The sequence below is a fragment of the Drosophila melanogaster genome, chromosome 2R (genome assembly GCF_000001215.4).
Source record: "Drosophila melanogaster chromosome 2R".
In the NCBI taxonomy this organism is placed as follows: Eukaryota; Metazoa; Arthropoda; class Insecta; order Diptera; family Drosophilidae; genus Drosophila; species Drosophila melanogaster.
In genome coordinates, this window is record NT_033778.4 from 13,453,618 (window position 1) to 13,474,712 (window position 21,095).

General features: G+C 44.8%; 1 protein-coding gene across 1 annotated transcript in view; it reads right to left on the reverse strand.

Annotated features, from left to right (window-relative positions):
* Window positions 1–22: 22 nt before the first annotated feature.
* arr (arrow) overlaps window positions 23–21,095 on the reverse strand; it is a 29,590-nt gene continuing 8,517 nt past the window's right edge. Inside the window, exons 3-7 of the mRNA NM_079998.4 lie at window positions 2,919–5,908; window positions 2,699–2,856; window positions 2,366–2,635; window positions 1,679–2,303; window positions 23–1,619 (exon numbers count right to left, since the gene is read on the reverse strand). Coding sequence (NP_524737.2) covers window positions 819–1,619; window positions 1,679–2,303; window positions 2,366–2,635; window positions 2,699–2,856; window positions 2,919–5,908 — 4,844 coding nt within the window. The 3' untranslated portion in view covers window positions 23–818. The remainder of the gene's footprint in view (window positions 1,620–1,678; window positions 2,304–2,365; window positions 2,636–2,698; window positions 2,857–2,918; window positions 5,909–21,095) is intronic.

Sequence of the window (21,095 nt, forward strand, 5' to 3'; positions counted from 1 at the left end):
AGACAATTAAAAAACCATTAATAAAAGTCAATATTTAATTTTTAAAAATACTGCATTTTACAATTAAAAATATTGTTTGTTACATTTTACGTTCACTAAAATTAACTATAAATATGAATTTACTTCAATTTGTTTATTGCAAAGACCTACGTCGTATGAATAACTAACTATTCATTTGTATTATCTATGAATAAATGATATAGGAGGATTAAAGATTAAACAAAAAACACACGTATTAATGAGGCACTTTTTGGTGTTTATAACAATTAAGAAGACAGTTCAATTAGTCGCATATTCGTCAATATTGCTTCATAATATAGTTATCTATTTACACTTTTTAAACTAAATATTAAACTAAGTCTAGGCGTTAAATGCATTTAAATCAAAATTGCGTACTTAGGTTTTAACCAATTGTGAATTTTCTGTCAGGTTTCGGAAAATTTGGCACACGGAATTTCAAAAGACTGTCTCACCTATCGAATATTACATCATTTATACCTAAGGTAATTGCTAATAATCTGCAGTCTATTGTTGCGTATGGTAGCTGCAAAGCATTGTACTGCAATCTATTTCGGGCTATCTGGCAAAATGAAACTTAACGAGATCGAATAAGTCCTTCAGGCATGGACGCTCTCTCTAAGCTATGATTAAAATTAGTTAAAGCCTTAAATGACCAATTAAACTCACATACATATTTACAAATCAGTTGTAGCAATTAGAATTGGGAAAATAATAAAAAAAAAGTTCATAAAACGAAAAGCTTTGCAAAGAAGTGATATGTTGCTCCTCCTCTCAATTTACATGTAACTCTCAAAATGTTACGTAAATCCCCGACTCGGCGACTGTACTGGTGATGGCGGAGGCGGGAGCGGCGAGAAGTACGTGGAGCTCCGCGATGACGGCGATGGCGGGCAGGAGGATTCCGGCACAATGCGCACATCGCTGTGGTAATGGGAGCGTGGTGTCGGCGGCGGCGGATACGGCTCACTATCGTAGCCATATTGCAAGCAGGCGGCCGCCGAACTGGAAGAATGCTTTGTGGCTCCCCCATTACTGTTATTGCTGTTCGATTTGCTCGTATAATTCGAGTCAGACTCATCACAAATGTCCGTTGAGCAGGGTGTTGGCGGTGGAGGCTGATTGATGATCTTGTAGTGCCTGTACGGGCGACGCGATCTGGTTGCTGGCGACGGTGGTGGATTGATTGGATACGCCACCATACTGCTACCATTCGTCGTTGAGCTTGAGGCGCCTGTGATATGATTGCGATCGTAGGAATTCATGCTGTTGCGCGAGTTCAGCGTAGACATGCGTACTGCATCCGCAACCGAAGCGATTTTGGAAACCCTTTGCGATTTGCTCAGCGTCGAGGGTGACAATGGATCAGTGGCCTGGTCATCCTTAGGCTCTGTTCGACTCTTTCCAATACGCGTGCGACAGAACTGCAGCAAATAGACAATCGAAAATATGGTGATCATGGTAGCGCCAATCAAAATCATAAAGGCACGTTTGTCGGTAGCAGGTGCCATGCGGCGTTGCAGGCAGATATCCGAGGATTCATCAGCTCCATCGGCGCAGTTCTCCCATCCATCGCAGAGCAGTGCGGCCGAGATGCAGAGCTAAAAGATTTTCAAATGAGTTAAAGCAATTCAGCTGTTTGTGGTAACTAACAACATACCTTGTTAATGGGACACTGGAACTCCCCTGGTCGCTTGCAACAATCGGCTTCATCATGACCGTTGGCACAATTGGTGGTGCCATCGCACACCAGCGACTTGTCGATGCACTCGCCCGACTGACAGCTGAACTGATCTGCCCGGCAAGTGGGACAACCCACCTCGTCTGACTTGTCCGGACAGTCCTTCTGTCCGTCACAACGCCACGAGGCTGGGATGCAGTCTTTGTTCACGTCACTGATTCCCGATACGGGAGCTGCGCACGTAAAATGATCCGGGCCACAGGCGGGAAAAGCGCCACAGTTCTCCTTGTCCTCCAGCAACATTAGATGCTTTGGGCAGGAGCAGACGTCGCGGGTTCTAGCGATTCCTTCACCGCTGGCAATACAGATGTGCGAGCACTTGGTTCGGCTGTGCATGCACGTGTGATTTCGCAGGACTTTCGGATCTGGCGTCCAAACGGCCCGGATATCGGTGATCTGAGGTAGGCGCTGCAGTTCAGCAGATCGTCTTTCGCCATTCACCGTGATACGTTCCACGCCGGTTTTATCATCCAGCCAGTAGACAAAGCCACCCAAGGCAGCGATGTTGATCACTTGCGAAATGTGCATAGAAACAAGTGTTTTTCTAGGGGAGCAAACACAATGATATTCAAATCCAAAATAAGTATAATTTTCCTTAAAACTTACTTGTTTTTTCCGTTGATGTCAATGGCATCGATCCGCTTGCCATGTGCATAGTAAATCATATCGGACTGCTGATCCAAAGCTAAGGCAGTTACGCCCTCCAGTTTGTAAGCCAGCTCCACGCGCTCATTGCCATCAACTCGGGCACGTATTATAGCCTGATGGCTACCAACATCTGTCCAAAAGAGCAGGCGCTTCATGGCATGCACTGCAATGTTGCGAGGCTTCTCTGAATCTCCCGTATCGATGACGCCAACGGATTCGCCCAGGAAACTAAAGATACAAAGTATTATTAAACCCATTTTTGTTATTCTAATGGGTATATTAGATATTTACCTAGTAACGTTGATGCTGTTAGACTGGGAGCAAGTCCAGAAGAGCAGACGCCCAATAATGTCGATGGCCAGGTCAAAAGGCTGGCCGGAATTGGCCAATAAGCTGACTTTGGTCCCATTGGCAAGTGATCGTTTGATGCTGTGACTTCTGCCTTCAATCTAGGTTTGAAGTTATGCAATTATTAAAGTTATTTCTTCAATAAGATAAACTACAAGCTTACCCAATAAATATGGTGAGTGATGGGATCATAGTCCACAGCACGAATATTCTTGCCAGAAACGGGCAGTGGAATATTTGGGCAATCCGTAGTGTTCGGTAGCAATCGCCCAAAACAGTTCCTCTGACTGAAGATAATGTAGTTTCTGGGCGGAATACATGAGACGCCGTCCTTGGCCAACTGGTAGTGAGTGGGACAGGCGCAGGTCATGCCCCGTCTTCCGGGTTGAGCCAAGCAGAGATGTGAACATCCTCCATTGTTCACCTTGCACGGATTAACACCTGTCTGGCGTTTATCGTTGAACACCAGCAGCGAGGTGATGTACGTCATGCCCGAGTGCACCAGGCTGCGATTCTGACCCGTAGTCTTGTGCACACGCTCAATGTCTCCAGTGTTCCAGTCGCTCCAGTACACATAGTCTTGGTACAAGGACACCGCATACGGCTCATCCATATCGCTGCCAACCAGTATCTGCCGCTTCTTACCATCCCAATCAGCACTTTCGATTTTAGCTGGCCGCGATTGGGTGGCCCAGTACAGACGTCTTGTCTCCTGGTCGAAGGTTAGTCCGGCGGCATGATTGGCACCCGCTACGATGGTCTGCAAGTCAGATCCGTCCATTGCCGCTCTGCGAATCGAATCTGTCGGCGATTCCGTCCAGTACATATAGCCTCGTCGCGGTTCTAGGACCAAGGAACGTGGCTCCTCCACTCCTTTCCACAGAAGCACCCGCCGACTGCTGCCATCTAGGCGAGCAACTTCAATGCGACGCGCTTCTGCATCTGACCAGTAAATATTATTGGCCAACCAATCGACAGCGATGCCATCAGGACCAATTAGACCTGAGTCCACAATTCGCTGAACGTACGAACCATTTAAAAAGGCTCGGAAAATACACTTGCTCTTCTGATCTGTCCAGTAAATCCTTCGCTCAGCCACAGAAACATCCAGAGCATGTGCATCCCGCACATCCTTGAACGGTATCCGCTCGTCGTTGTGGTTACCCTCGTTGTACTCTATAGAAATCCGACCAATGTGCTCCTGGCGTGAGAATAGTAGGAAAGCAGCTGGCACCACACATGTTCGCTTGTCGTTGGCCAGCTCGTAATCAATGGCACAACGGCAAACATAATCCCTGGGACGATTCAGGCAGAGATGCGAGCATCCACCATTACGCACGGCACAAGCATTCTGTCCCCTCACTTCCCGCAAACGTGTCACCTTTAGGCCCATCAAATCCGGATACTGATCCACAACCACTATCCGATTGTTGCCTGTTATCTTGTGGGCGCGATCTATCGATCGACGTTGCCAGTCTGTCCAGTATAGGTAATCATCCAGGATGCTCAGGCCAAACAGATGCTTCAGATTGTCGCTGATCACCACTCGTCGGCCAGACCCATCCATGTTGGCCACCTCGATCTTGTCCGTCTTGCCATCGCACCAGTAGATGGCCTTGGCCTCAATATCCAAGGCAATGCCATTGGGCCAGCCCAGATTCTCGGAGACCAGAACCACACGCTCGGATCCATCCAGCGAAGCGCGCTCCACCTTGGGCTTACGCTCGTTCCAGTCACTCCAGAACATCCAGCCCAGCGAAGGAGCCACTGCAATGGCTCTCGGCTCCTCCAAATGCTCATAGATCAGCACTTTTCTTGCCGTACCATCCAGGCGGCAGACCTCTATTCGATCCGTCACCGTATCCGTCCAGTAGAGATTGCGAGCCAGCCAATCCAATGCCAAACCATCGGGATGCCTGACCTCCGAGGTCACAAAGTCAGTCACACCGGTGCCATCGGCATGAGCTCTCTTGATCGTGTACGTCTCCACATCGGACCAATAGATATGCTCCTCCACTGGATCGTAATCTATGGCTATTGCGTACTTAACCTTCCCCAAAGGCAGCGGGAATATAGTGTAATCCGGTGAGTCCAGGGATATCTTACTAATCTGCGTTCGCTGCACAATGAACATCATCTCCTGCGAACCATTGGCACACGTATTTGCAGAGATTAGCTTCACTCCAGTGGGACAGGCGCAACTAAATCCTTGCGAGTTTGTCGCCAGCAGGCAGAGATGTGAGCAATTTCCATTGTTGTGAGCACAGGGATTATCCTCATAAGGCTGGAGTGAGGGATCCCATGCTCTGACAGAGTTCGGTGCCTTGGGCGTGTCTATTAGCTCCTTTAGTTCACGGGTTTGCAGATCCAAAGCGTTCAGGGAGCCCCTCTGCCAATCCGTCCAGTACAAACGATCATCGTAGAAGGTCAAACTAAATGGATACTTCAGGTTGTTGACTATCGTTCGCCGACTGCTTCCATCTAGTCTCATCACATCGATGAAATGGTGCTTGCCATCTGTCCAGTAGATGAGCTCGTTCTTTAGGTCTACTGCCAATCCGTTGGGCCAGAACACATGCTCCTTGACCAATGTCATGCGTGACAATGGATCTCCGTCCATGCTGGCTCGCTCAATCTTCGGATACTCCCCCCAATCCGTCCAGATGAGCAATTTTCGAGCAGGAACCACGGCCACCGCTCGCGGCTGATCCAGATCTGTCCAGAACAGCACCTTCTGGTAGCGACCATCCAGCGTGGCCACCTCAATGCGATTCTTTTCGCCATCCGTCCAGTAGATCTTGTCCGTATACCAGTCCATGGCCAGGCCCTCGGGCTTGTCCAGACCCGTGGATATCACAGTTTGCTTGGGCGCCCGCAATAGCGGCTGCAGTGCGGATGAGTTCGTTTGCGCACACTCAATGATCTCCCGTCCGGAATCCGTCCAGCAGACCAGATTCTTAGCGTAGTAGAAATCGATGGCCATCGCCTCGGCCAGATCCCTAACGATCACATCGATCTGAGGTCCGCCCGTTGGCCTCGTGATGTTCGCCACCTGGATGTCGTGGCGCGTGGTAAAGAGCAGGGTGGCCGGCGTATTGACAAACGCACTGGCTGGCGGGCTGGCGATCAGGGATGAGGAGCTGGGCATGTGAACTGCAAGTAAATGGGAGTATATATAAACTGGGTTAGTAGTGCAATATTTATGATTTAAACACATTGCTCTCGCACTTATTTTAAAGAATTTATAGCTAACAGTTCTAGTTCGGTTTCTTTCTTTCTAAGCAACTTTTAATTAATATTCAAGCATGTTGCCTTCGCCACCAACTATTAAATAAGCAACAAGATTCGCGGGCTCAAGTGGTTAACAATATGGCAGAGCCGGAATTGTTGGCGTAGTAAATGGTAAATGCAATCGCAACTATACGCCCAGGCAGGTCGGTCTTTGTTTACCATTTATGTGCCTGAACATGTGCATATGGATGTGGATGTGCCACATATGCGAGTGGGTGACTGGTTGGCCAAGTTCGTCGGCTGGGTGGCTGCAGCACTCCGAGCTTCTGTTCGCTGCAGCGCTGATCTAATTGCGTATGAATAAGCTCATGGAGGCGCACCATGTGGAACAAATTTCAGCCGCTTGCCTACTGCACTGCCACTAAAATAATAATTTGCTCATGAACTGCGTAACTTTAATGGGCGGCTGCGAAAAATATTTATTAAAAAATGCTTAAAAGCAGTGGTTGTGGTGGTCTGCAGCAACAAGTTTAAAAACCAATTAAAAAACGTATGCAGATTGGGAACTTAATAAAAGGCTTATAAAATAACAATTTCCTTTTAAAATATGGAATAAAATATGCTTCAAAATACCCCCCATTGAATATTTAAGCAATTCAAGTATTTTTACTAGACCATTTTGAAGATGGGTCCACTTTCAGCTGCTGAAAATGTTGACCCACAAGGCAACAGGAGCTGAGCTGCGCGGGATGCAATGCCTGCCCCACCCCCGTTCCCTGCCATCATCCGACCTGTCAGCGCGTCAGGCATTTGCAATATTTATGCAACCAGGCGGAGGAGCCAGCAGGCACTCGAGTAATCCATCAAGCACCGAGGGCTTTTGGCGGCAGGTGGGGGGTGGGTGGGTAGAAACTGACGTGGAGGACCGAAAACAAAAATGGTGACATTTTGCAAAGTGGGTTGGTTGCTTGCTTGGTTGCCTGCTCATATGCCATCAAGCGTGCACACGCCCACTTTTCCGCACAGCCCTCCCCCACCATCCCGTCCAGCGCCAGGCAGTTGCTAGTTGGCCACGGGTGGAGCAACAGGATTTATGTGCCAAGTGTGCAAATGCAACAATATTATTTGCATACATCCAGCAACTACACCTATGTACATATATATGCATATACATACGAGTAGTACATATGCGAGTAGTACATATGCGAGTGGGCAAATGTTTGCCTAGCTGTTTGGTAATTGTTCAATAATAGTGCTAATGCAGGAATCCTATATCATTATGTTCGGAAGTAATGTGCACCGTAATCCCTGGCTGCTGACAATGAAAATGCGTTGCGGCTAGATGACGCTGCTGTTCGAGGGATCAGCACTTAACTGCATATCCTTCTATATTATTCACATATTTTTTATGCTCCTCCGCAGACGGCAGTGAAGCGTTAAGAAATCAACATCATTACCAGCAAAAACAAAAAAAATAAAAACAAAACAAAAAAAAAACATCAACATCTACAGCAGCGGGAGCAACAAAAACAACATCAGCAGACATGCTCATCAAGTCGAGTACCAAGCCATGATGCGAAGTCCCCCAAACAACCATCTCGTTTTCCTCTGCACCAAGCGAAAAAGTGTGGAAAAACTTCAAACTTGTATTAGGTTTCCCAATGGAAATAATCGAAGTCCCTCTGTTTTGTAAGCCCTAAAGCAGCTTACTAGCTGCAGCATTCTGAGCGATTTTCCAGCTTAAAAGATACATTTCTTCAGATGATAAGGCTATAAAAGGAATCACTTTTACCTTAGATGGCTAAAAAATCGATTGATAAAGCCCTGCAAATGCTATTCACTGATTTAAGTGACTTGATTTGAACATAATATTGTATATACGTTTTTTCTTGCAGTGCAGGCACACACACTCGACCGAAATTGAAATGCAGACGTAGCCGGAGATGGAACCGTGGCGTAACCCGTTGATTCCTCCTGCCTGCACCACTTCATTCAAACTTGGGAAAATATTTTAATTATTAATGTATACAACTGGGTTTGGGTCGGAACAAGAGGCTCCAGTGGGAGCAGGAGTGCCAGTCGGCTGCCAGATGGGAATGGAAACGGGCGATGGGAAACCAGGAGCTGGCAAGGGTATTGAAATGGGCAACGGATGCGCATGTGAATGATGCGGCTTGACGATTGGCACCGACTCCCGGCCCCGGGAGCTCTCCCCATCCGCCCTACCCATCCAATGGCTTGTGGCAAAATGGCATAATTCGGATGACCGAGTCGACAATTTGAACGCGACGGCAGCACATGGCGACCCCCATGGTCCAGGTGAGTTGGCTTCCACCAGCTGGCAGCAACAACTGCACTTAAATGCTAAATGAGTGCAAGTGCTGTTATTGTTGGCCAACTGGAGCGGGGCGGGATCTCGGGAAACTCAGCGAATCCGGCGTATAGTGGGCATTGGGGATATGGTGGTGGTGCAGTAAACTTTAAGTGAGCACAACGGGAGGAGGAGGAGGAGGAGGAGGAGTAGGAGGAGGTGCAAGAGCAGGATGCTGCCACTCCATCCGCATCCCGGCACTGGCAACACTCGAGTCCTGCTGCCAACCAAAATGGGTGGCAGCTAGCCGCACTAGTTGCAACGGAAGTTGCAGCTATTTAAATGTGTTGAAGAGCCTGGCCCGGTTAAATAGGCAGCCAGCAGAATGGCAGAACAGTTCACCAGTTGGCTGCCAGGATGCCAGGATGCCGGCCATCCATCTAGTCAACCATCCGTTCGGTATGCTCACTGCTCATGCCACGGCACTGTTCCTCCATCGCTGTGGTTTTTGTCCCTCGCAAACCGTTATTATACTAATCATCGGTTTATGATAAATTGCTGCAATTTTCAAGAAAATCAATTATTATAGTCGCATCTCCAATTTCTTGCACTGCGCTGTAGAAACTCACTGCCACGCTCCATAATTAATTTCGCCCATGAATAATTTTTAATTAAATGTGCAAAAAGCAGAGGGCACAAAAAAATCTGGACTAAAATAGCATTGAAGGGAGCAATGTGCCCTGGTTTTTGTCATAGTCTTCCTTTTTTTATTATTTGGATTGCAAAACTGAAGAGCTGCTGGGTAACTGGCACTTAATCAAATTGAACAAAATATATAAACATATAAGTAACGCACGGCAGCTATCTCCCAATCCAAAGTGTCAGTTGAAAGCCACATCATGAAATGCAGCTACTTAAGGTAACAAAGTTTCCAAGACATCCCCTCCCTGTTGACAAGGAACTGTACGTGCATAAACGAGGCTGTTATCAACTGTCGTCCATTAGGCGTTCGCCACATCTCACAGCGCTCAACATGCATCATGCTGAATGTTGGATGCTGAAGTGCCGGCTGAATGCTCAATAAATTATATATGTAACATGCTTTTTATCAATTACTCGCACCTTCACAAAACAGCCAGACGACAGACGACAAGCTGCAGCAATGTCCATGGCAAATTGCGGGACAAAACGTGAAGTTGGTTACGAGGCGAGCGCAAAGAGGCAAAGAGTTGAGGCCAGCCCATGAAGACCTGGCCAGAGCAGACCAGACCAGACCAGACCAGACGACGATGCCAGCGTTGAGCTGTGACTGTGAAAACTTCGTTGGCAGCAAATGCAATTCCAGCGAGTAAATGGAGACGGCAGCTATCCGAGTCCAAAGGCGTTAACAAGTGTGGCAGCGAAAAGGGAGCTTGGCCAGCTCTGGGCTCCTGAAACTTTTCCATTAGGTTCGCCCTGCCTCCGTTCTCAGAGCACAGTGAAGCCTCTACAGCGGCAACATGCTCTTGGCATTTGTTGATTGTGATTTAAAGTTAAGATGAAGTAAATTTCTGGACTTTAAAATCATGTGAAATCAACCATTACCTAAAGTAATCTATACATATATTCCAACTAAAATTTTAAAAATTCAATAGCTTTGCATTTGGAAATCATTTATTTTTTTTTAAGTGAACTTGTCGAGATTTCGTCAAACAAGCTGTGCTCTTTTTTTTCAGGGAAGTACGCTTTTATTTAATTTTATAATTACAAGACTCTAGCCCATCATTTGCATCACAATCTGCTGGCTTTTTTTCCACATCCTCAATCTCTGAGCCCCAGCTGCATAATATTCACAACTTATTCATTGTTTCGTCAATCAGGCGTTGACATGCCAGTTCCGCCCTAATGGCCAACAAACTGAGCAACAGGAGGAGCACACTCGGCACACTGGAAACGAGACGAGAGGGAATTGGAACTGTGATGGCGATGGCGAAGGAGGAGCACCTGCCACGAAAGCCAGCCAAAGTTATTCAAGCAAAACTCCTCGAACACACAAAAAAGCCAAAGCCAAAACCAAAGCCGAACAAAGCCAAGGAAAGAAAGCAATTTTGTGAAAATTTAAGATGTGTTGCGGGCAAACTTTGGCCTCCATCCCAAACCATCATCTCCATCTCCGTCTCCATTCCATCCACTACGCTCCCTGCTCCGTGTTCTGTGCATTTTACATACAACACGATGGAAACATGAGAACAACAAGCCCACGAAAAAAAGGTAAAGAGATAAAAATGCGAAGATACCAGAGGAGACCACGTCTGGGATCCCAGCCAAGCCAAGTCAAGCCAAGCCAAGCAGCTCAGGCAAAGCAACCATCCGGACCCAGGAGTTCACTCATTTAAATTATCAACACGAAGAGGGAAGCTGGAATGGATGCAAGATGTTCTAGAGGAGCGGACAATCCTCCAGCGAATCCACTTAACTTCAAGTTAACACATATGCTTGGTTGCCTGCGTACGATAATAATAATCATGGTCCCCATGATCACCTTGATGATGAAGCTCTTCCCCATTGCTCCCGATGATGATGAAGTTTGCCTGGCTGTCTTGTTTTTTCGTCATTCTCCCTTTTTTTTTTTTAGCTTTTTTCCTTACCAGTTTGCCAAATTGTTAATGGTTATCAAGGACGAGATGGGACTTCTCTCCTTTGGCTGCAATTTGAGATCCCAGCCGAAATTGCGAACCTTTTTGGTCTGCTGCTGGTGTTTTGTTTTTTACTTCATTGCTTGGACAGAATATGCAGATTGAGCTGATTTTGCTTTCAGCTTACCTAACTACAAGCTTGAAGTTTTAATTAAAGAGGAGCGAATGTATTTTCTTTCTTACTAAATACAATACTTTCGAAGTATAAATTAAACTTATATACCATCAACAGTGTGTTACATCATGGTTACATCATGGTTAAGTACTCAAGTATCCTGCAGGCATTAAATGCTTTTCCAACTATTATGTTATTCATTTTCTTTTAGAAAATAATTTCAATTTGATTATCTCACAGCTAAAAGAGTGCAATGGCTTAAAAAGCTTTTATCCTACGATTTTAATTAAATTGCACAATAGATGCGCGTGACAACCCTGAACGCGAGCCAAAAGGGCTGTCCAAAATGTGGACAACCCTGGTTAATCTCACTACACAGCATCCCTGACAGCTTTAAATTAAAAACCAAAACCACTGACACGAAAATGTTCACACACCTACTTAAAATGTAATCGCCGCGTGCTGCGAAACAGATCGGGGCGGGTAATCCGGTGGACGAGTAGAAGGAGGAATCTGATCGGAGGATGTGGATGAGGGATGATGGTGGCTGCGGGGTGCCTGTCTGTACTCGCCCGATATGACAACTGGCCATTAACGTTAAAATAAATACGCTGCGATGGCCCCGGCCAACGCCAATTGCCAACTAAAAGACTGGAACCTGGACGGATGGCAGCGCGACCATAATGATTGTGTTGCTGAACGCTGGCTTGGCAATGGGTTTTTGCTGGGCGGGCAAGCAAGAAAGCGATGGAGCGTTGAATGAGAAAAATCAACAAACCACAAATCGTATGAACCCGTCGACGGATGCGGGAAAAATGCTAAATAATCTCTGTGGTGGCGCAAAAAACAACACACCAAAATGGAAATCAGCTCCTCCTCCTGGCCCGATAATGTGCATGGAAAATTGTGAGTAGCCAGCAGCATGGCGAATTTTGATGGCATGTCCACTGAAGCGAGTCGGACGAACGGACAAACGGACAACTGGACAACTGGACAAGCGGACAAGCGAACTCGCGGCAACAGCAACTTAAAATGCATTAAAACTCGGCTCGCAGCATTAACATTTAAAAAGTTAAACATAAACATGACTGCCTGCATCCGGATCCACATCCTCATCAGAGTTCGTTGAGGCAGTTAACAAGCTGCCAGCCACTACTTGATCAAAACAACATTAATAAAACGACGATGGGGAAAAGTGCGAATAATAAGCACTTGTATAGGAACTTTAATCTTATGCTTGAGTTCCTCGAATTCGCATTATTCTGATTGCATTCCAGGCGGCAATCTATATTTTTGCTTAATTTCATTTTATTAAATTAATTTAATTAATATATAAAAGTATATAATATAAAACAGTATTTGTTTTCTTCCATTTTTTTATAATATAAAATCTTAGGAGTGTTGTTAAATCATAATTGCTGATTGCATTAAAATTTATGCCAAAAACCCCAGTTCATTGAGAACCCGGAAGGGCAGCCTCATCATAAGCGCTGGCTAAGGCTAAAGGATGAATCTGTAGCTGCAGCCGAGATCATCAGCCCATCCCATCAGCTCGTTGAAAATTGCCCACAGCCCGATTGCTCCTCCACCAGTCCTCCCAGCAGCCCACTTATCGGGCAAACATCATCAACTCCAATCCACTCCAGTCGACGACGCGACGCGAAACAAAACGCAATGCAAGTATATAGTAGAGCAGCACTCAGTGGATGCAGCTGTGAACGGGAGTTATACAGCGATGGCTATAGCTACAGCTATGGCCGCCAGTCGAAGCCAAGTGTGGAAATTGCAATTGTGCCCGAAAAGGGGACGGGAGCATTTGGCTCAGCCATTGTTTGGTTTGCGCTCCTGGACGGAGCAACTCATGTTTTATTTAAAATCCTCAACATTATATTACAATGGGCGATGGACGGATGCGACGATCTTTCCATTTGCTTGATGGAATGGAGCATTTAAATATTATGCAGATGGATATGCCTGTTCAACCCCAAGCCCGAATTTCTCTACCAGTGTGTGTGTGCTAAGAACAAAGCCCCAGAAGACGTGCCCTCAGCCAAATAAAATATTGTGCAAAAAAAAAAAAAAAAAAAATGAAGTCATGAACTTTATTTTCTCTCAACTCGTTAGCATCAACACCCATTTTCCCCGCCCCCACACCAGGCAAATCCACAGCGAAACGCCATTAACTCGCACAGCATGCAATTTGCACGTTCGGAAGGGAAAGACTTGCCAAAACTCAACTCGTTCGCGCTTCGGGGGAGCAGCCAAAAGAAGAAGCTGGCCAGGCTAAAGCTGCACCGCAAAAAAAAAAAATAGTTCATGTATCTCAAAACTGTACTTACCATAAAGGGCTTCAAGTACAAAAAACAATCATATTTTAAGCTGATGCTATATGAAAGTTTTCTAGATAACAGCTCTATGAAATTCTCGGGAACCATCCCCCCCGATTCTCTCTGTGTACAGAGAGCTCCAGAGCTACAGCAACAAAAAGCATTCCCCAAATTGGTGCCACACAGAAAGAGATAGCTGGCTGACAAAAGAAAGAGGCAGAGAGGATGGAAGGAAGCGAGAGGCAATGGTAGGAATCGTGCCAAAACTGTTGAAAATGTTGCACAAACGATTGGGTTTGTTATCTTTTCCAAACGGAAAACGTGCTGTGCCCCCAACAGAAAACGGGGGGGGAAAAAAAACACACACACAACAGCAGCAGCAAGACGACACAACATGGAAAAAGGCGCAGACATGCAGCAGCAGCAGCAACAAACTCTATGCCACAAAGATGCTGCGTTGCAGTTGCAGCACAACGGCGCTGGAGGAACACGACGGAATGGTATGGAGTCCAGAACAAGGTACATCTATCTATCAGTGAAATCGGGGGCGGAGGAGTTACTCTTCTCGTTTTTATTCGAGAATATTTCCTCAGCTCATTGGTTTGGTTAGCCGCCGCAGGGTTAAAGGGGCCAAAGACACTCGAGTGGGCCAAGAGCTCTTTGAAGGAGATTCGGTTCTGGAAATGACAGTGGCCCAAAACCAAATCGGCGTCGTTAGCTTGAGCCTGGGGATGTGGAGATGGGGGATGGATGGGGCTCGGTGCTTCACTCTATTTGAGGTGTGGAGAGGTCAGTTGCTGCTGCTTGGCGCTGGATTTCTTTGCCAACCGTCCATCATCAGCCCTTGGGCCATAGAAATTTGCATCAATTTCAAGTCAAGGAAGACGAACTTCAATTCCCAACAAGAGGCACTCAGTGCGATGCTTGGCATATCGAAGCACTGTTATGGCTTGTAAGTGGTCGATCAACTGCGCCAATTATCATTTTGAGAAGGAAATAATATCTTGGATAAACTGCTATACTAGCTATTTGCAGAAATGTTTTCATTTAAGCCACTTTCAAATGCAACTCATTTGGTTGGTTAGAAATATTTATATTTAAGTCCTGCTCCCCTTTGGTTTGACCCAATTAAAATAAAGTCTTCACCCATTTGAAATTTAAAGTTTGGCTGCCAACAAAGTTTTAATGAAAATCTGATTAAAAGTTTTAAAATATCCCAGCAAGGCTAGCCACTGCACTGCACTGCATGGCTTAATTGAAGCTTTAAGTATATTAAAAGTTCTAATTTCTTGTGCAGCAATTTAAGTTGGTCCTGTGCTGATTTGGCGTTGGAAAAATGCATTGTTTGAGTGCTTACTTGAAGCGTAAGCACTTCCTAATTAAATACTTGTGCCAAATACGTGACAACGATGGGCAGAGGACGAAATGCAAGCGCAGCTTCTGCTCCTGCAGCCGAAGGATACAAGCCTAGTCAGCGTATAAAGCACTGCATCATTATCAGCAATGCCAGGATGTGCTGGATATGCAGGGTTTGCTGGCTCGAATCACTGGGGGGGCTGTTGGGCTGTCGAGGAAACACTGTACCCACATGTCAGCAGCCAGAAAGCTGGCGGGGAATGGGCCCTGACAAGCACATGACCATGCTCAATGTTTCTGTTCCGTTCTGTTCTGTTCTGTTCTGTTCTGGTCTGGTCTGGTGTTCTCCTCGTATCGGTTGTGTTCCCATGGTTGTGGCGCACTCACTCATAATCAAGCCGAGGTGGAAGGTAGAAAATGGAGGCGGCCCCGCCCACACAGCCAGCGACGGCACGACTGGGGCCACCACCACCATTCATATTATGATAACGATGTGGGTTGGTCAGAGGAACAGCAACAGCAGCAGCAGCAGCAGCAGCAAAATCAGCAGAAGCAGCAGCCCCAACAGCCGCATCAGCACACTGAGAGAAATAAGTGCGTGACCCAGATTTGTAAAGCCTTCTTAATTAAGGCTTCCATGCGATTTATTAAGCTTAGATTTTTCCACTTGGGAAATCGTATTACGCTTTTCTTTAATCACAAATCAAGTGCTACTATAACCATTTAGCTACTAACTTGATTTTTTCATCAAGTACTTGCTGTTAACGCACAAAACTGGTTAGAAGAATTATGAGCTTACAATGCTTACAATATTATTCAATATGTAAACATGTTTTTAATGAAGTGTATCTCAAACTATAAATTGCTTAATCAGCTCAACTTTTAATTAACGATTGAATTGAATTCAAAAGCTAACAACGTTTTGGTCTTCTTTATTAGCAGTGCAGTTCAGCAATCTCGCTTGAAAAATATCGTGTTAATATTTTCTGCAGCTCTGGCTCTGGCCCCACGAACCTTGCCACTTCCACTTCCACTGCCACTGCCCCACCTCCTGGTCTGCAGTCCCCTGGACCAGACCAGTGCCTCATCCCATCTAGGATCCGTTAATTCTATGGCAATATGCCTCGTTCGTCCGCCGTACACGAGCATAGTTGTGTAGTTGTGCAGTAGAGTAGTTGTAGTTGCTGCACTCAAGTGTTGCCCATCAAGATTGCGGGGCTGTGTGCCTCGCTGGCTATGAATTGCATTCCCGGCGAATCCGGAGGGGGGTAACCACCCAGTGGGGGCAGTAGAATGGAGGAACGCGAGGAGGAGCAGGTGGGCCATGTACTCGCGCACAGCAGGGCAAAAAGAAAAAAAAAATATATAAAAAAATGAAGAAAAATTGTAAATTTAATATTCTTGCGCGCCGGCTTGATGATTTAAATTAATTTGCAGTCAGTTGGGCACGGTCTCATTATATTCATTATGCCAGGGTTTACTTTGTATGCCATTTATATGTGTATATAGCTAGCTATCGATAACGGACTACAAACCTTATCATAACATCTCATTATCTCTCAGCTTTAAATAACAAATTTGGATTATTATATTATTTTTCCAACATATATAATTGTTTACCATATCTATGCGCATATCTGGCTATTTAAAAAAGGGAATTCCCTTGAGTTTGTTTATTTTCATTTAATCAGTCACCCCTAAGAGAAATTTAAATGTTCAACCCCGTGCTTTCCCATAACAAATTAATCCAAATTGTGGTTTACTTTAATTAAATTCCTAATTCCGCCGGAGGCTATGGAACAGATACCGATAATGGGCACAAACAGAGAGAACAGCCACCCGGCTGTACAAATATTTGTCTATCTTAAAAAAAAAAAAAACAGCAATGTAAAGGGTAAGTTGGTCACGGCGATAAATAAGTTGGGTAAATAAATGCATAAATAAGGCAATGGAAACACTGGTTGCAGAACGGCCTATAATGCAAGTTCAATATTGGCTGTGCAAGGGGCAATATGTTAATGCAGATGAAGTCTTGTGACAGGCATACGAAATGAGTAGCATCCACATTTACATTCACATTCACATTCACATTCACTTGGCAGTTGGCAGCTGGAAGCGAGGCAACAAACAAATTGACATTCAATTAGTTGCCAGCAAGTCGGGCGCGTCCTTCGAGAACACACTTCAACCAACGGCAGCACAGTGGAGCCTCCACCTTCGTGCCCCGCCGTCGAAGCTGAAGCTGAAGCTGAAGCTGTCAGAAGCAAACATTTGTGCAAAATAAAAATTTGTACACATGTACAAATAAAGCAACTACAAGTTCGTTCGAGGGCCCTGGAATTGCAAATGTACAAAAACAAAAATAAAAAAAAAGGCAAGGGGAAAATGTCTACAGCAGCAGCGAGTCTGCCAATTGAGACGACGAGTCTGCCATTGGTATTGGGACTACTCCACTTGTGGCCATTAGCACCGCATGGCAGATGGAATTGATTTATATTGAATTATTGAGCTGCCTGCCAGCCGCGAAACAAGTATTTGTGCACACTGATTGAAGTGAATTGGAATCGAAATTTCTACAGCGCCCAACTGACATCGAGATTTACTTTTGGTTAATTGCCACATGCGGTCCAAAGTCTGGGCCATGTATGGAAATATGCTGGCTTTCGTGGAGGAGCAGCCTCCAGATCCACAGAGTTGGTTATAAATTACAGCATAAATTATACCGATTCAGTCCTGGGTGTTGTAAAAGTAAATTGCCAAAGCAGGAGAGCCGAGCAGCCGGCCAACAAATCACCATTGCAATTGGCCCCTCGCCTTGGCCTTTTAGAATGAATCTCCATCTGGGATGCCCATCTTCATCTTGGCCAAAAGGAGCGAACAACCGACCAACCAGCCAACCAAAGCTTTTGCAAATTGATATTTTATTGCCATTTACCTTTTTCTCTTAGCTCGGTGTTGTGGCTTACTGCGATTGCCAGACGGTAATTTATAAATCAATTTCAGATTTATTCCATCCCAAGTGCAAAGTGCCGGCTAACTAATTGCTCTGTCACCGATGAAGGCAAATATTCAAGACATTACAAATTCATTAACCAGCAGTCAAGTCATCTCTAAAGCCATTAGAGTCTGGACACAAAACTGAATTGTTGGTTTATTATTCAAGTGTTACAGTGAGACTATGAAGCTATAATTTCGAAAGAATCAAAGTAGAATGAATTCTTTATCGCTTTCGCAGTTTAAAAATATATTTCTTAGCATTACGGAAAATCCGAAAAAATAAAAAAAGGCATACTAATTTAAATCAAATTTATGTTTACCACATTTAGCATAACAAAAGTTCGACAATCCTAGCGAGAACAAGTAAACCAAAACTAGTTGTTTTGAATTTTGGCCATATTTTGTGGCTCCTTTGTGGGCGAGATTTGCTTTTCACATGCAAATAAATCGGCCACAATGTTCGCATTCAGTTGACAAATTTAGCATTTTGAATGGAGTTCAGGTGTTTCTATACCAGCTCCTCCTCATCCTCATCGGCATCCATCCATCCATCTATCCATCCTCTTTGTAGCTTATGTGTTTTCTTTTTTTTCTGCCCGTCTGTCTGTCTGATTTCATTTTAATTATTATTCTCGCTTGTTACCCCCTACACGCTTTTATTTATACAAATTCTTTACGCTCGCCGTTGTTGTCTTGTTTGGGTTTTTGTTTAGGGACAAAGCCAGATACACAAACGAGCTTTGGCTTTGGCTTCGGCTTTGGGATTTGGCCATAAAACGGCTTGTTGTGTGGCGAGTGCGACTGCCGCCTCGAGGCGTTTTGTGGGCACAGCCCAGAAAACAGAAGAAGAAGAAGAAGAAAAAACACATTCAAAACCCAAACACAATCCTCTCCCTCCGCCACAAATCCAAGATGTGATTAGGACGGTGGAGTGGGACCTACGTACGTACGAGTATAAACTCTTGGGTTCGCCAGTAGCGTAGTCCAAATTCGTGAACAGCTGAAGGGAACTCAGGTAGCGCAGGTAACTCTGGAAAACGAGGAGAGCAAACAAGACGTGTCCCAAAACAAGCTAAGCCAACCGATTCCAGCAAGAAGAGATATCACTACAGTGAGCGAAATTAGTGTGAAGTATACTGGACTGAAAATATTCTTCCAAATATTTAAGCAAAATTATTCAACTGACAGAAAAAAGTCATGAAAAACTATAAACCATATTTTAATATATCCCAATTAATCAATACAATAATATTAAAAAAAACCTTTGAATACTGCACATGCTCCCTATACTCAGGTAACTTGGGTTAATAATTTTTATATTTTGTGCATTCTTTGAAATCTTATCTATTTGAACAGAATTTACACGACTTTTTCTCAGTGCAGACACAAAATCAAGCCATGAAGGCATCTTTTTGGGCTCGTTAAGCACTTGGAGACTGCGGCTCTCGATAAATTTGGCCGTAATCTCGATAATGATTATGTTTGCATTGTTGTTCGTTCGTCCCCCCCCCCTTCCCCTAAGCATACCCATTGTTTTAAAGATTTGCTTTTTTGGTAGGCTCTCTCTCTCTGGCACGCATGTAATCGGAGCTTATGCGATAATGAAGTTGTTCTCTACTGGTGTAAAATTACTTTGACGATATCACAATAAGTGCTGCCAAAACTTTACTCAATACTCGTATATCAACATAATGAAGTTCGACATTAATGGCGCAAACGCAACAGGTTATTTACTGTTAGCTGATTTGTTTAAACTTTTAAAGCGTCGAATTTGCTGAATGCGTATTTAAATGCGCCCCTCAGTCGCAAAACGTGTTTTTTTTTTTTTACTTCGTGCCTCGCGCCAACTTGAGTGGAGTGGAGTTGAGTTGAGTTGACTTGACACCTTCCTATGCATATTTAACCGCCTGTCCGTTGTCAAGTGAGGTGTCATAAGCGAAATTTATAACGCTCCCATTTGTGGTTATATACCCAAGTCTGGATTTTAGTATTTAAAGACTTGCTTAGCCTCTTTAAAATGTAAGAATTTTGTTTGTTTCTAAAACACACACATCTTGGGCACTATTCGCAACACAACTTTGATTTCAGCCCAATTAGCAGTGTGTTGTATCCCTTCAGAGTGAAGCAGGCAAATAGCCAGCCAATCGAGTGGCCAAGTGGAAACGGAAACTTGTGGGAGCAGCCACACATCAACGCACCCGGCTAAATAAGCTGTTTGCACCCAGTGCAGGCATGAATGCGAAATTAGTCAAGCGCGCAACTGCATTTACCGTGAAGGTGAGCGAGTGACTCTGAGTGCCACATGCAAGCCCACCAGCACCAGCACCAACACCACCACCACCACAGCCACATGCAGCGCGTTGTTGCAAGACCAGGCAATTCAATTTCAATATGTGGCAAATTATAACAATTGCCAAGATCCATCGGAGGAACTCACTCACACGCACCTCAGCAGCTATAGATGATTGCTGAACTGAATCGGAGGAGGTGTTCAGGTTCAACGTACACTGGCCAACGTGGTGGGGTGTTATGAAACAGTAAATTACAAAAAAAAAAAGTAGCTTTTTAATGCTTGAAACATTTGTTAGAATGCCATCAGTTTATTTTATTCATTTCTTATTTGGATGTTAAAGACTCTCTTAGAAATAAAACATTTTCATGCTCAAATTGTAGACTTTTTTTTATTATAAATATGCAAACTTATGCTTGTCCTTTAACTTTTGTTAGCCAGTGTAACCGTGTGCAGCACTAAAGTTATTACGCATACCAAAGGTAATAAGCTCGAGTCATGGAAATTGTTATAGCTTTTCAAGCCAATGTTGCTGTTGCTCGGCAAAAATGGTTGCAAATTGTTGAAAATTGCCCGGACTGCGTCGAAAGTTAAGGTGAGGACAGGATAGAAAGAACCGCATACAATATAAGTGTATTCATACCCCACCCCACCCTCGTCCAGATATTCCATACTCAACATGCCAATGGAGATGGATCGCTCACTGGTATGGTTATGTGCTGCATGTTGCTTGTTGCATGTTGTGGACGGGGCAATTTAGTATCTTAACACGTTACAAATAAATGTCATTATTAAGATGGCATGACATACCACAACCTCGACTCTTAATGCCACAGACATGGTGTGCGAATGAGTCGAGTAAGAGGGAAGCTAAACAGATACATGTACACTGCAGATACATCCACGTATCTGCAGAGGAAGTTGTTGTGGAAAGAGAAAGGAACGAATGCTGTGGATGGTATCTCCATCGTTTGCTGTTAATTAGCATGCTGGGCCCCATAAGGGAGAAATTAAACACAAACGGCGAACAATTTGTGT